Here is a 16737-nt window from a genome sequence, read left to right as displayed (position 1 = left end):
CCAAGGATTTCTCATAATCTGCCTTTGCCTGCCTAATCTCCTTTGTGTCTTGGTTACAGACCAGCTTATATCTATCATAGGCTTCCATGTCACCCATTACGAGTATATGATGAGAGCCTTGTCGATCAATTCGGCCCTGGAAAGATTGTGCAAGGCTCAAGGGGTAGAATTTTTTTCAGCCTCGACTGTACTTGTTAACAGGAGAGATTGCTTCTACAGGGATGGGATACACTTAAATAGAAAGGGTGCAAGAATATTTGCTGATGCTATCGAGGCAGTGTTAGGTGGGTCGGAAAACTGCAAGCTTCGGGGGAGACAAAGACCAATAGATTGACAGTAGCCGCTGGCAGAGGTGAAAGAGATTCTTGCACTGCTTCTATTAGAATGAGCAGAAGCCTGAAAAACAAGATGCATGGTATTTCAGAGACTGCTGGGAGCCATTGCGGTACAAGTAAACACATGGGTTGTGTTAGGGTAGCTAAGAATAGAAACAGATGCAGGTATACTTGCGTGTACACCAAATCTAGGAGTTTAGTAAATAAATTTGATGAATTTGAGGTATTGCTCAAAACATCAAAGGCAGATATTGTTGGGATATCAGAGACGTGGTGTCACACAGATATAAGGGATGCGGAACTGCAATTTGGGGAGTACAACGTCTACAGAAAGGATAGACAGGATAGGAAGGGGGGAGGTGTTATGCTATTAGTTAAGAAACACATAAAAACCAAGGAAGTGAAGCCAGTCGACATCGTTGGACAGTGCAGTGTGGAGTCAGTTTGGTGTGACATAAACATTGGGAGATCAAAATTGAGAGTAGGAGTGTGCTATAGGCCTAATGACTCTGATGAGTATAATAAGGAACTGTACAGGGAAATAGAGTGGGCCAGTAAATCAGGGTGTCTTATAATGGGAGATTTTAATTTCCCAGATATTGACTGGAATTTGGGGGCTGGTTACTCACACACTAGCAGGGCTTTTGTGGATTTATTGGATGATTGTTTTCTACATCAGCATGTTCGAGAGGCAACTAGAGGGAGTAATACTCTTGATTTGATTATCAGCAGTGATTCTTCATGCATTAAGAATCTGCAGATAAATGAACCACTAGGTGGCAGTGATCACAGTGTGCTGAAGTGGGATTTACTCAAAGAGGTAACTACCATTAGGGGTAAAGGGAAGGGTTATTGCTTCCGTAAAGGCGACTACGATGGACTGAGACAGTATTTAAATTCTATACAGTGGGACCAACTGATGATGTTACCAACAGCAAATTCAAAATGGGAAGCATTCAAAGAACTTATCTTGGAAGCTACTAGGATTTACATACCAACTAAGAAATATTGTTCAAGGTTTAGGCCAAAATGGATGTCAGATGAACTAATGAGGCATATGGCAGAGAAGAAAAATGCATGGGATACATACAAATTAACACATGACACAGAAGCCTATGATAGATACAAGTTGATATGCAACCAAGTTACAAAGGAGGTTAGGCGGGCGAAGGCAGATTACGAGAAATCCTTGGCAAGGGATGCAAAGAAAAACAGCAAAGAGTTCTTTACTTATGTAAACTCTAGAAGGAAGGGGATGAATCAGATTGGTCCACTTGATATTGATGGGTCAAGTTGATGATCCTGCTCAGGTAGCTAACAAACTAAATGAATATTTTGCATCGACATTCACACATGAGGAGTTATTCAGCGAGGGGAATGCCAGAGGTGTATTCAACTCTAGCAGTAAGCTACAGAATCTTGAAATAACTGGGAGTAAAGTGGAGGAGAAACTGTTGAAGATAAACACAAGAAAGGCACCCGGGGTGGATGGGATCTATCCAGTTATATTAAAGGAGGCAGCAAAGGAAGTAAGCAAACCCTTAGCCATAATTATGAGAGCTTCCTTGGACTCAGGGGAGGTACCCATAGACTGGAAATGTGCAAATGTGACCCCAATTCACAAAGGAGGATCAAAGGTTGACACAAGTAATTATAGACCTGTGAGCTTAACTTCTGTTCCAGGAAAATTAATGGAGGCACTGGTTAAAGAAGCACTGCAGGATCATTTAGACAAGACTTCAGTTATAGCTCAGACACAGCATGGTTTTGTTAAGGGGAAGTCTTGCCTGACCAACTTGATTGGATACTATGATGCAGTCACAAAAGAACTGGATGCAGGGAATAACTTTGATATTATATACTTGGATCTTAGAAAGGCTTTTGATACTGTTGCACATGGAAGACTGCTACACAAATTGGAGCAGTGTGACATTGGAGGCAAATTGCTGCTATGGATAAAGGGGTGGTTGATGGGGAGAAGACAGAGAGTGGTAATCAATGGACACTGCTCATCGTGGACTGATGTTATTAGTGGAGTCCCTCAGGGCTCAGTGTTGGGTCCATTATTGTTTTCTGTATTTATAAATGATATTGATGATGGTATATCGGGCTTAATGTCCAAGTTTGCAGACGATACAAAGGTTGGCAGGGTTGTCAAGGACACTACTGACACTATGCTGCTGCAACAGGATCTGGAAAGGTTGAGCAGATGGGCTGAGAGGTGGCAAATGAAGTTTAACATTGACAAATGTAAAGTACTACACATGGAAACAGCAACCCCAGAGCAACGTATCAACTCTGTGGTACAACACTGACAGTGGTAGAGAATGAAAGGGACTTGGGGGTGGTTGTGCAGGCAGATATGAAATTCTCTGAGCAGTGCAGACGGGCTGCAAGAGTAGCTCATGGAGTATTGTCAATGATATACAGGAATTTTTCCAGCAGGGATAAGGAGGTGATTATTCCATTGTATAAGGCGATGGTCAGGCCACACCTAGAGTACTGTATACAGGTCTGGAGGCCTCATTTCAAGAAGGATGTAGAGCTGCTGGAACGAGTACAGAGAAGGGCAACAAGATTAGTGAATGGAACAAAGGTGTGCTCTTACGAAGAAAGGCTTAAGTTTTGCAAATTACAGTGTCTGGAGACTAGGCACCAGCGAGGTGATCTGATAGAGGTGTATAAAGCCTTGAATGGTTTAAGCATGCTCAATGCTGATGGGATTCTTCCTCTAGCTCAGAAAAATCACCTGAGAGGGCATGAATTCAAATTGAGGAAAGACAGATGTAGGATAGACGTGCGGAAATTTGCCTTTAGCCAGCGGGTGGTTGGTTGGTGAAACAGACTTCCATCCCTTGTGGTGGAGGTTGATAGCCTAAATAAGTTTAAGGCTCAGCTGGACAGGTATTTTGAACGAACAGAGGGGTGAAGTGGAAGTGGTTTTTTTTTTTTTTTTTTGGCTGATGCTGCATAAGCTTGCTTTCTTGCATCAAATGCCTCTACTAATGCTAATGCTAATTAATTTATATGTATCCCATGCATTTTTCTTCTCTGCCATATTACTCATTAGTTCATCTGACATCCATTTAGGCCTAAACCTTTAACAATATTTCTTAGTTGGTATGTAAAGCCTAGTAGCTTCCAAGATAAGTTCTTTGAATGCTTCCCATTTTGAATTTGCTGTTGGTAACATCAGCAGTTGGTCCCGCTGTATAGAATTTAAATACTGTCTCAGACCATCGTAGTTGCCTTTATGAAAGAAAAAACCCTTCCCTTTACCCCTAATGGTAGTTAAGTGGGATTACCTCTTTGAGTAAATTCCACTTCAGCACACTGTGATCACTGCCACCTAGTGGTTCCTTTATCTGCAGATTCTTAATGCATGAAGAATCACTACTGATAATCAGATCAAGAGTATTACTGCCTCTATTTGCCTCCCGAACATGCTGATGTAGAAAACAATCATCCAATAAATCCACAAAAGCCTTGCTAGTGTGTGAGTGACCAGCCTCCAAATTCCAGTCAATATCTGGGAAATTAAAATCTCCCATTATAAAACTCTCTGATTTACTGGCCCACGCTATTTCCCTGTACAATTTCGTATTATACTCATCAGAGTCATTAGGCCTATAGCACACTCCTACTCTCAATTTTCATCTCCCAGTGCTTATGTCACACCAAACTGACTTGACACTGCACCGTCCAGCGATGTCGACTGGCTTCACTTCCTTGGATTTTATGTATTTCTTAACTAATAGCATAACCTCTCCTCCCTTCCTATCCTGTCTATCCTTTCTGTACACATTGTACTCCCCAAATTCCAGTTCTGCATTCCTTATATCTGTGTGACACCACATCTCTGATATCCCAACAATATCTGCCTTTGATGTTTTGAGCAATACCTCAAATTCATCAAATGTATTTACCAAACATCATTGACAAGACACCATGAGCTACTCTTGCAGACTGTCTGCACTGTTCAGAAAACTTCATATCTGCCTGCACAATTACCTCCAGGTCCTTTTCATTCTCTACCACTGTCAGTGTGGTACCACAGTTGATACATTACTTTGGGATTACTGCATCCCATATGTTGTACTTTACCTTTTTCAATGTTAAACTTCATTTGCCACCTCTCAGCCCATCTGCTCAACTTTTCTAGATCCTGTTGCAGCAGGGTACTGTCATTAGTGTCATTAGCAACCCTGCCAACCTTCGTATCATCTGCAAACTTGTACATTAAGCCTGATATACCATCGTCAAAATCATTTATAAATACAGAAAACAACAATGGACTGAACACTGAACCCTGAGGAACTCCACTAATAACATTAGTCCACCAAGAGCAGTGTCCATTGATTACCACTCTCTGTCTGCTCCCACTCAACCATCCCTTTATCCATAGCAGCAATTTGCCTCCAGTGCCACACTGCTCCAATTTGTGCAGCAGTCTTCCATGTGCAACAGTATCAAAGGCTTTTGTAAGATCCAAATATATGATATCAAAGTTATTCTTTGCATCCAGTTACGAGGAACCCAAGTTCGGTTTTCGATGTCTGTGCAGCAATTTCTGGTTAAGAACATACTGGTCTGCCCCCCCCATCATTTTTGCTCCTAGATGTAGCTCCACGTGATTTCTTTTTGTTTTTAAGATTAAAATTTAAACTTAAAGGGAGGAGATTTAATGACATTTGGAAGATCCAAGAAAACATCAAACAGGCACCTCAAGAGATAACAAAACAGGGATTTTATAAGTACTTCCAGCAATGGCAGAATCACTGTATAAGATATATTAATAACGTTGAAGTGATCACAATGAAATAAACAGTAAGTTTTGGTAAATTGGTCAAGCATAACAAACTAATGCTGGGATCTGTTTGAGATACCATTTTTGTCAAGATGGTACCGAATTGTATCCGTAATCATAGGCTTTATGATCTTCTCTCTACCACATAAGCCAAACTCATTCACCTATTTACCAAACTCCTCTTTATCGTGACCTTTCTGGACTGGGGAAACATTAGCACTTCTCCAGTCCAAGGGGATCTTCTCAGAATCCAGTGAAACTCTTATTAACATTGCCAATGATTTAATAACTTACATGCAGCATTTTTAATTATAAATGAATATATCAGCCTCCTCTAAAGCTTTATCTTCCTTTAACCTCAGTAGCTTTTTCAAGAAATGCTTCACTACATCACTTATTTCACAGCAATCCGACTCCAACATTTCCCAGATTCAAGCTTGCTTTTGATAGTAAATATTATTGAGATGTATCTCTTCAACCTGTGTTATTTCTGCTCAGCTTTCTATGGAAACTTTAACTGCAACCAAATAAGGTACCTATCTGATTTACTGTCATCTTTCATCTTTTTTTTTTTTTTTTTTGTATTCACATATAAGAATTATATCTGAATACAAAAAGTACTTCCTGTTTCTGTTCTTAGCTCTCTGTGCAAGTGTTTTTGCCCATCTGATTCATTCGATAAAAGAAAGAAGCATATTGGCAACTTACTTTAACAGAACTTGAGTACTGGTATGAAAATCTTTATGGCTTCAAGGATAAATCCCTTAAATATTTCACATAGCATATTGTATCCAACTCCAGACAGTATTCTCTCCAGGTAACCGAGCCTATGAAATATCTCATTCCATTACAGTCTCTTCTTTTGAAATTGAAGCTCATGCCTTTTTCTTTGACCATGTAGGTTTCTTTAATTAAAACCTATTTTATAGTATTATTGTCATTGCCTACTGTTGGTTCCCCCATTGTCAAGTTTATAGTTATGCTTCTTAGTGAGACTCAGATCTAGAATATTAGGGCCCTTTGTACTCTTTCAGACTTGCTAGGACAAGTGGGCTTCACCAAGTTCAAAAAAACTGTTAATTACCATTCAATGCATTTGTGCCTGTGTATTCCAGTATGTAAGAAGTAGGTTGAAGTTGCCTGTAAGTATGGCAGTCATGCTTAATAAGCCATTCAGTTTGCCTGAATAGATTTTTGACATACTCCTCAGAGTCATTTGGCTTGTAAAACATCCCTGCTTATCATCTTCCCTCTACCACAAATCATTTCACCCCACACTGATTCAACATCCACATTTACTTGATCTGGCTGCTGAAACATTTTTGCCATCTTCAGGCTGTTTTTGATCAGGAGCATCACTCACTCACTCACTCTCTCTCTCTCTCTCTCTCTCTCTCTCTCTCTCTCTCTCTCTCTCTCTCTCTCTCTCTCTCTCTCTCTCTCTCTCTCACAAACACAAAATATTTACAAAAGAAAATGTTCATCTCATTTTCTTTTGTAAATTCAGGGTGCCACCACAAATTTAAGCTTTTGATTGCATCAAATAATGCTGATGTTGTTGTTGAGCTTACTGCAACATGGTTTTCTGCATTATTGTACAGACAGAGTAAGTTTTGTTATTGTTAGACTGTTTTTTTCTCTTTCTTTTGGCACAAGGGCTGCTATGACCAAACTGTGCCTTTAAGTTTTGTACTTTATTGTGTGTGATAACCCTGATATGCCCCCTTACATTTAGTTAAAAGTTTTTTTTTCTATTGGTTTTAGAAGTCACCTATAATGCAGACATGTGGTACATCACACTGTCTTGCTAAAACCAGAAAATGCATTCATTTACCTTGAGGATTAAAGTGAATTCTGTAATGATATCTTGGTATACAGTACCAGAACTGATGTCTTAAAGAAAATTAGGACCCATCCTACAATGACACAACACTTTTTTCGGTGGACCAAAGTTTATTGTTCTGGCTATTCACATACCTGCTAAGATGGAACTGAGTAACCATGTTAGTCAATGTCAGTGTTTATCCCTTAATGTGTTCATCGACAAATAGAGTAAGGGTTTTTTGTTTGTTTTTTAATCTACCTTCAGCCCATGGACCAATGAACATCATATGGATGGATGTGTGTCTGTTTCACTGCCTTATATGCACTTCTATATGACAATTTTGATTGCATTGAAAGTTTCTGAGACTTTTCAAAGGAGACCAGAGTAACTTTTCTATCACTCCATTCACTTTAGCGTTGGTCAGAATTGACTGTCCTACACTGTTTTTTGTTGTATCAGTTAGTATTAGTATTAGCAATGGCCACATGGTGCAAGGAAGCCTATGGCTTATGCTGCGCCAGCCAAAAAAAATAATAATAATAATAAATAAAAATAAACAATAAATAAATAAAATAAAATAAAAAATAATAATAAAAATAAAATAGTAATAATAAGAAGAAAATTTTTAAAAAATAAATAATAAGAGAAAAGGAAATAGACAACCTATGTGTTTCCCTCCTTCTGTAGGTAATTATCCAGCTGACCTTTGAATTTCCCCAAACAGTCAGCTTCTACCACCAATGTAGGTAACTTATTCCAGTAATTTATAATTCACTGGCTAAAATAAAACTTCCTGCAGCCCAGTCTAAACATCTTCCCCCGTAACTTGAATTTAGGACCCTTAGTTCTAGAATCATTTATAACTGTGAAAATTTCACCCTCATTCATTTTACTTTTGCCTCTCAGAGCCTTAAACACCTCCAGTGGCGTAGCTACCATGTAGACAGGCAAGGCAATTGCCTCCAGGCCCGGGTCCTTTAGGTTAAAAATGGCAATATATTATACTCGTATTCAGGAAAGAGACCAATATGTCATAACCATAAATCGTGTGCAGTAAGTGAAGGGTGTAAGCGGATTGATCAGTGTCAATGATTAACATAAAAAATATAAACATTGGGACAGTCTGCATCTGTCTTGCGTCTGCACCAATCACAAGCCATCAAATTTGCACCCTATACCAAGCCACGCTGCAGTTTAACGAAATAGACTTCAGTGACGCTATTGAATCTTACCTTATATGATTTCAATTATTATTATTCACCCTTTTGAAGCTGCTTTTGAAACACCTCAGAATAAGTTATTATTTTTATGCCCAGTTGCACCAATGAGACTTAAACAAAAAATTGCACATCAAAATTTTGACGCAACACTCAATAACTCATTTACCATTTCGTTTTGATACGATATTGTCAATTTAATTAAGGAACACTTAAAATTTAAGTTACTTTGGTGCAACTGACAAAGTGCCTGCCTGGCAACCCAAAGGTCGCAGGTTCGAATCCTGCCTCGGGCTTGGATAACAGTAGTGCAAAAACCTTGGGAGGTGCATCATGGCCACAGAAGCCAATGCGCCAAAAACCAACAAAAAAAAAAAAAAAACATTTTAATCAATTTAAGCATGAAGTTTCACATACCTACTTAAAAAAAATCTAATGTTCATTTATTTTTACTTTACCCCATAAATTGCAGATGTCTGGCCATGTACATAAACACCTTAGCGGTGCACAAAAACAAAAAAAAGTAAGGGAAACCAAAAAATTAAATCTGCAAAATGCAGAAGATTGATAATTTAGAAGTTATACATATTTTTTCGACTAAAAGGGCTAGGAGACAAAATTTTAATTAAAGTTTAAAATATTTGTTATAAAACTTTTTTTGTGTATATAGGTTAGATTTAACATATACAGTTGATTACTTATTACAATGATTTGTTTTAAAATTACTCCAAAACTATTATATGTGTGTATGTGTATTTTTTTCTGCATTGTTTATTTATATTTCTGTATATTTTATTATGTATTTTTATTTTGTCATTTATATCTGCATGTAATACATGTCATGTATATATTTATTATTGTTACTGGGGTTTTATGTTCATGCATATTTTAATTCAAATCTTATTATTTATAGATATTCATTAACTTAAGGCTTGAATTTTTGTTAATGTGAATAAAGATTTCTTACTACCTAGTTAGCTTTATTTACTTTGTAGATATACAGTAAATTTTTTTCACTGATCATTTTTTATGTAATTCTGTTGATCTTAATCTGTAATTAAAGCTATTAGGTTTTGTTTTACAATAATAAAAAATAGGGCTTGATATAAATTCAGTATTTATTATTTAATACATCATTTATACCTTCAAAAATGTATTCATTATATTTATTACAGTGTCTATAGAGGAGGAATTATTAATGGTTTCAATTTTTTTAATCTTCTCATGTTTATATTTTTGCTTCTGTTTATGTAATTTTCATTAATTAAGTAGGGGCCCAAAATGTTCTTTGCCTCTGGGCCCGAAAACGGGTAGCAATGCCACTGAACACCTCAATCAAGTCTCCTCTAAGGTGCCTAGTTTCCATGCTCTGCAACCCACATATTTAAAATATTTCCTCATATGGATGCCCTTTTGCCGATCTCACCAGGCGAGTTACCCATCTTTGGACCCTATCAAGAAGCACAATGTCTTTCTTTAGATGCGGTCTCCATACATGAGCACAGTATTCCAAGTTTGGTCTAATAATAGTCTTATATAATGGGATTATGACAGTCTTATTTCTACTAGCAAATGTTCAATAATTCTTTGATAGGACACCATGAGCCTTCCTTGCAACTGTCTGCAATGCTCGGAGAACTTCATGTCTGACTGTATCATAACACCCAAGTTCCTTCCCTCCACTGGCGGCTTTAGTTGTTTGTTTGTTATTTGGTTTTTAGGAGCATTAGCAACTAAGGCCATATTGCTCTGGGAATATGTGGTGGTCATTCCCTGACCTTTCTGCATTCTCCGTATTTGGTGGTCACGGGCTCGAACCCCGGTCTAATCAAGAAGCGTGTGCTACGCACTGCTGCTAATGCCCACCTGGCTACGGAGGCACCCCAGCTTTAGTTCAACTCCACCAAGTGCATAAGTTATTTTGGGGTTACTGTTCCCCAGGCGTAATACCTTACACTTTTCTGGATTAAAGCATAGCTGCCATTTTTCTGACCATCTCCGAAGTCTATCTAGGTCATCTGAAGAAGCTCTGCTTGGTGGTGATCATTAACTACTCTACTAATCTTTACATCATCTGCAAATTTAGACATCATGCCCTCTATCTCTTCATCAATGTCATTTATGAAAAACAAAAACAGCAGTCCTAATGTCTGATCCTTGGGAAACCCAACTTCTTATATCAACCCAATCTGAGGAATAAACCATTTATCACAACCCTCTGCCTCCTGCCCCGAAGCTATCCATCTAAGAATTTTCCTGGTGAATGTCAATGTCGAAATTATTTCCTAAGTCCAGCTCTTGAGTAACCAGATTAGTTAAACATGATTTTCCCTTTATAAAACCATGCTGAGTATCCTTCACCATTCAATTCCTTATGTATTGGAGATACATTGGCACTTTTACAATCCAACCGAATCACTCCAGAGTTCAGTGATGCTCTTCTAATTAGCCTAAATGGTTCAATGCACTCACTTGCTGCCTCCCTTAAGATTATAGGGTATATGCCATCAACCCCAGGAGCCTTAGTGGCCTGTAGGCTGGAAAGTTTTTTCATTAAATAAACATGTGAAATTTCAGTATCATTAATTACATTTTATTCAACTTCACTCCCATAATCTCTCATTGACACAAGGGGTTTTTCTTCTGTAAATATCGATGCAAAGTAACTGTTGAGTTCATCTGCAACTTTAGCTGGGGTATCTAATACTATCCCACAACCATTACATAAGGGCCCAATCTGGTTTGTCCTTCTCTTCTTTGCATTTATATATGTGAAGAATTCCTTATCCCCACTCTTTGCTCTCATTGCTAGCGATTTCTCATAATCTGCCTTTGCAAGCCTAACATTTTCTGTGGCACTGTTACAGATTAATTTGTAGCTGTTATAGGCTTCAGTACTTTTTATTGCTCTGTAACTTTCCCATGCTGTCTTTTTCTGCTCAAGTAATCTGGCAACTTCCTTATTCATCCAACTTGGAATCTTCCTCATGGAGTATTTTTTTAATAGTATATAAGCATTCAAAGCGTCTGTTTTTTTTTGTTTTTGTTTTTTTTGTTAGTTTTTGGCACATCAGCTTCTGTGGCCATAATGCACCTCCCAAAGTTTTTACATTTAACTGTGATCCAAGCCTGAGGCAGAATTCGAACCCACAACCTTTAGGTTGCCAGGCAGGCACTTTACCCACCTGGCTAGCCTGGTCGGCAAAGCCTCTGTGATTAATGTCTTAAAGGTACACCATAATTCAATTGTACTTGCTCTCTGTGTGATATCTGCTCAGTTAATAGAAGCCCTGTAGCACCTTAAAGCATCGTAATTTCCTTTCCTGAAATTATAACCCATTCCTTTGCCTTTAGCTACCGCTACCTCTCTTTTTGTCGACCACCTTAGAACTTCCTGCTGTTGGTTCCTGCACTGTCAGCACTACATTATGTCATCTGGTTCATGAGTGATGATGTGGTCCAGAATATTCTTTTCCCTAGTACTTTCCCTGACACATTGATACAAAAAACAATCATCTAGTTGATTTAAAAATTTTGTCCCCTATGTGGAGTTTCCTTCCCATTTGCTCCAATCAATTAGAGGCAAATTAAAATCACCAATAATGAAACATTGATGCTTACTTGCCATTCTATTTGCATGTGGAGGCTCTCATCATAATCTTCACAATCACCTGGTCTATAGATTACCCCAATTGTTATTATACCTTTGCTTCCAACTATTTCACACCATGCAGATTCTATACTAGCATGCGAAAAGTCTGAATCCGGGGAAACTTTTGTTATGCTCAAACTGCTTTTGATAAGAAGCATGACCCCACCACCCTTTCTCTTTTCCCTATCCTTCCTAAATACATTATACATAACATACTGAAACTCATCATCCCCTATCTCCATGTGGCACCACGTTTCTGTAAGCCCTATTATGTCAGTCTTAATTCTTTTTATTACTGTATAAACAATTAAGACTTCTTGTTTAGTTAACTGTTGTTATTTGGTTTTTTAGGAGCATTAGCAACTAAGACCATATTGCTCCGGGATATGCAGTGGTCATTCCCTGACCTTTCTGCATCCTCCGTATTTGGTGGTGATGGGCTCGAATCCCGGTCTAATCAAGAAGCATATGCTACGCACTGCTGCTCCTTTCCACCTGGCTATGGAGGCGCCATTTAGTTAACTACCATGACACACCCCTTAAAGTTATTTAAGCTCGCTTCCCTGGCATTAGCTACCCACTCATTTGAAACATTTCTGTCCTCAGAACATCTTGCTAATATGTTCTGTTGCAGTAAGAAAGAAGAACTCTTGAGGTATGTGCAACTGAGTTAGTTAAAAGAGTTTTTCTGCATGGTTTTATAAGTCACCTGTAATGCTGACATGTGGTGCATCATAATGTCTTGCTGAAACCAATAAATGCATTCATCTACCTAAAGTGAATTCTGTGATGATACCTTGGTATACATTACCATTACTGTTGTCTCAAAGGAAATGAGGACCCATCATAAAATTCCTTTGCACTTTTTTGAGAGTGCAAGGGAATTTTATGGAATGCATGTGAGTTTTCAGTGGACCAAATTTTAGCATTCAGGCTGTTCACATACCTGATAAGATGGAACTAAGAAATGTGTCGGTCAGTATTTATCCCTTACTGTATTCATCAACAAATAGAGTAATGTTTTTTTTTTTTTTTTTTTTAATCTGGTTTCTTCAGCCCCTGGACCAATGAACATAATATGGATGAAGGTGTTTCTGTTTCACAGCCTTGCGTGCACTTTTGCATGACAACCTGAATTGCACTGCAAGTTCCTAAGGCTTTTCTGTTACTTCATCCACTTTAGCATTGATCAAAGTGGACTGTTTCTTGCTGTGAACAGTTCGGCTTTCATAAAAATTATCCACTTTTCTTGCTATCATCGTTTTTACAAAGGACTGTAACATCTGGTCATTTCCTGTTTAGCTCTATGCCTGCCTGTGCATATGAACTAGTTCAAAATACTGTTGAATTATTCACATACAGTGAACCTGGGAAAACAGCACCTTGCTCCATCCATATATATGAAAATATCAATATGCAATTGTCAATATTTTCCTAACTGAAATAAAAAAAAATTTAATATGTTTTGAAAAATACTTATATGAATCTTATTCTAGTTTGGTAATATATTTAAATTCATTAGGTTTCTTTTATTTTTCAGTGCCCATTGCACCTAAGAAAGAAGCCCTTCTTAGTATCAACTCCACATCTGTGGCACTCCATTTAAACACTTGGCATAGCAGTGGATGTTCCATAAATTTTTTTGTGGTGCAATATAAAGCCAATCAGCAACATGAATGGATTCTAGTCTCAAATAATATTATACCAGAGCAAAAGTTACTAGTCATATCAGACCTTGGCCCAGGTACCTGGTATACAGTTTTAATGACAGCACATAGTGATGCTGGACCTACTGAAGCTGAATATATGTTTGCTACCTTAACTTCCTTAGGAGGTAATATGAATACCTAATATAACAATGAAATTGAATTTCTTGCTCTTTAAAATTTCAGTTCTTTCTTTTTCTTTCTGACATTAAATAAATTAGATTAATAACTAGATCGTATGTATAGCTTAGGTTAATTTTCAGCACTCACCTCCTGTGAAATGGAGTTTCCTATCGTGCAGATCTGAATGCATTGGGGAAAATGTGGAAATGATAGGCGTGCGGAAGAGGTGTAATGTATAGTTAAAGGATTTGTGTTAAATTGACTCTTGATTTTTTAAGGAGTCCTTATGTGCTGTAATGTAATAACTAGATCATATACAACTCTTCCGCACGCCTATCATTTCCACATTTCCCCAATGCATTCAGATCTGCATGACAGGAAGCTCCATTTCACAGAGGTGAGTGCTGAAAATTAAGCTAAGCTATACATATGCTCTAGTTATTACATTACAGCACATAAGGACTCCTTAAAAAATCAAGGATTAGATTAATAATTAAATAAATTTCTATCATTAAATAAATTTATATCATTAAATAAATTGCTATTCATTTTAATTACAGCTTCCTTTAATATTCAGCCTCATGTCGATTTAAATACTTTTGAGTTATTTAATGACTTAAAAGAAGTCCTGCTTTTGTTTCTTCGCTGAAGATTAAGTATTAGACAGTATTGAAATAAGAACAAAATTTCCATGAGACAACAGAATTATTAGCATTAGAATTAGCAGAGGCATATGATGCAAGAAAGCAAGCTTATTCAGCATCAGCCAAAAAAAAAAAAAAAAAAAAAAACACACCACTCCCATTTCACCCCTCCGTTCGCTCGAAATACCTGTCCAGTTGAGCCTTAAATTTGTTTAGGCTATCAACTTCAACAACAAGTGATGGAAGTCGGTTCCACCAACCAACCACCCGCTGGCCAAAGGCAAATTTCCGCACATCTATCCGACATCCGTCCTTCCTCAATTTGAATTTATGCCCTCTGAGGTGATTATTCTGAGCAAGATGAAGAATCCCATTGGCATTGAGCATGCTGAAACCATTCAAAGCCCTATACACCTCTATCAGATCACCTCGCCGGTGCCTAGTCTCCAGACTCTGTAATTTTGAAAACTTAAGCCTTTCTTCGTAAGAGCAACCCTTTGTTCCATTCACTAATCTTGTTGCCCTTCTCTGTACCCGTTCCAGCAGCTCTACATCCTTCTTGAAATGAGGCCTCCAGACCTGTATACAGTACTCAAGATGTGGCCTAACCATTGCCTTATACAAGGGAATAATCACCTCCTTATCCCTGCTAGAAAAATTCCTATATATCATTGACAAGACACCATGAGCTACTCTTGCAGCTCGTCTGCACTGCTCAGAGAACTTCATATCTGCCTGCACAATTACCCCTAGGTCCTTTTCATTCTCCACCACTGTCAGTGTAGTACCGCAGAGTTGATACGTTGCTCTGTGGTTACTGTTTCCCATATGTAGTACTTTACATTTGTCAATGTTAAACTTCATTTGCCACCTCTCAGCTCATCTGTTCAACCTTTCCAGATCCTGTTGCAGCAGCATAGCATCAGTAGTGTCCTTAACAACCCTGCCAACCTTTGTATCATCTGCAAACTTGGACATTAAACTTGATATACCATCATCAATATCATTCATAAACACCGAAAACAACAACGGACCCAACACTGAACCCTGAGGAACTCCACTAATAACATTAGTCCACGTTGAGCAGTGTCCATTGATTACCACTCTCTGTCTTCTGCCACTCAACCATCCCCTTATCCATAGCAGCAATTTGCCTCCAATACCACACTGCTCCAATTTGTGCAGCAGTCTTCCATGTGCAACAGTATCAAAAGCCTTTCTAAGATCCAAATATATAATATCAAAGTTATTCCCTGCATCCAGTTCTTTTGTGACTACATCATAGTATCCAATCAAATTGGTCAGGCAAGACCAGCCCTTAACAAAACCATGCTGCGTCTGAGCTATAACTGAATTCTTGTCTAGATGATCCTGCAGTGCTTCTTTAACCAGTGCCTCCATTAATTTACCTGGAACAGAAGTTAAACTAACAGGTCTACAAATTTGTATAATTACTTGTGTCAGCCTTTGTTCCTCCTTTGTGAAAAAGCTCCATTAAAGTTCCTCGGGTACTCGACGGGATTCGAACCCAGGCATTTTCCACCCAGAGTGGGGAGAATAGTAACTATACCACTGTGCTAACATGCAGATTTTTGCATTTCATTGTCATACTTGAGTCATCATTGTCAGCCATTTTCAATCCAATGCAGGATGAAGGCATCTCTAGCAACTTTCCAGTTCCTTCTCTTTTGTGCAATGGCCATCCATTTACTATCCACAAACTCATGAATTCCATCTCTCCATCTCCGTTGTTGTCTTCCAGGTTTTCTCTTAGCTCCTCTTGGGTACCATTCTGTTATTTTCTTAGTCCATCTGTCATCATGTCTTCGAGCTATGTGTCCTGCACAAGACCATGTTAGTTCTTTAGTTTTGATAAGAATGTCCTTTACTTGAGTTTGCTGCATAATACATGTGTTTCTCTTCTTATCTAACAGTCCGATTCCCAATATAATTCGTTCCATTCTTCGCCGTGTAGTTCTCAGCTTCTCTTCCAATCTTTTGGTGAGGGCCCAAGTTTCACTTCCATAAGTCATGGTGGGGAGTATACATTGGTTAATTATTTTACGTTTCATACAAATTGGGATATTGCTCCTCAGTATGTGACTATATTTGTGGGTCAACTGCTGATGATCCTGCTCAGGTAGCTAACAAACTAAATGAATATTTTGCATCGACATTCACACATGAGGAGTTATTCAGCAAGGGGAATGCCAGAGGTGTATTCAACTCTAGCAGTAAGCTACAGAATCTTGAAATAACTGGGAGTAAAGTGGAGGAGAAACTGTTGAAGATAAACACAAGAAAGGCACCCGGGGTGGATGGGATCTATCCAGTTATATTAAAGGAGGCAGCAAAGGAAGTAAGCAAACCCTTAGCCATAATTATGAGAGCTTCCTTGGACTCAGGGGAGGTACCCATAGACTGGAAA

At 38.3% G+C, this 16737-nt stretch overlaps 1 protein-coding gene across 1 annotated transcript in view; it reads left to right on the top strand.

Moving 5' to 3' along the window:
- The window catches only part of LOC150084394 (cell adhesion molecule Dscam1-like), a 687198-nt gene that overhangs the window by 518720 nt on the left and 151741 nt on the right, over window positions 1-16737 (top strand). The window contains 1 exon segment of the mRNA XM_090376030.1: window positions 13377-13670. Within this exon segment, the coding sequence (XP_090232156.1) occupies window positions 13377-13670 (294 nt within the window).

Source organism: Mastigoproctus giganteus, chromosome 6, assembly GCF_048544385.1.
Source record: "Mastigoproctus giganteus isolate SK-2022 chromosome 6, ASM4854438v1, whole genome shotgun sequence".
Classification (NCBI taxonomy): domain Eukaryota; kingdom Metazoa; phylum Arthropoda; class Arachnida; order Uropygi; family Thelyphonidae; genus Mastigoproctus; species Mastigoproctus giganteus.
The sequence above is the reverse complement of the archived record's forward strand: the minus strand, read 5'-3'. Positions and strand labels throughout refer to the sequence as shown.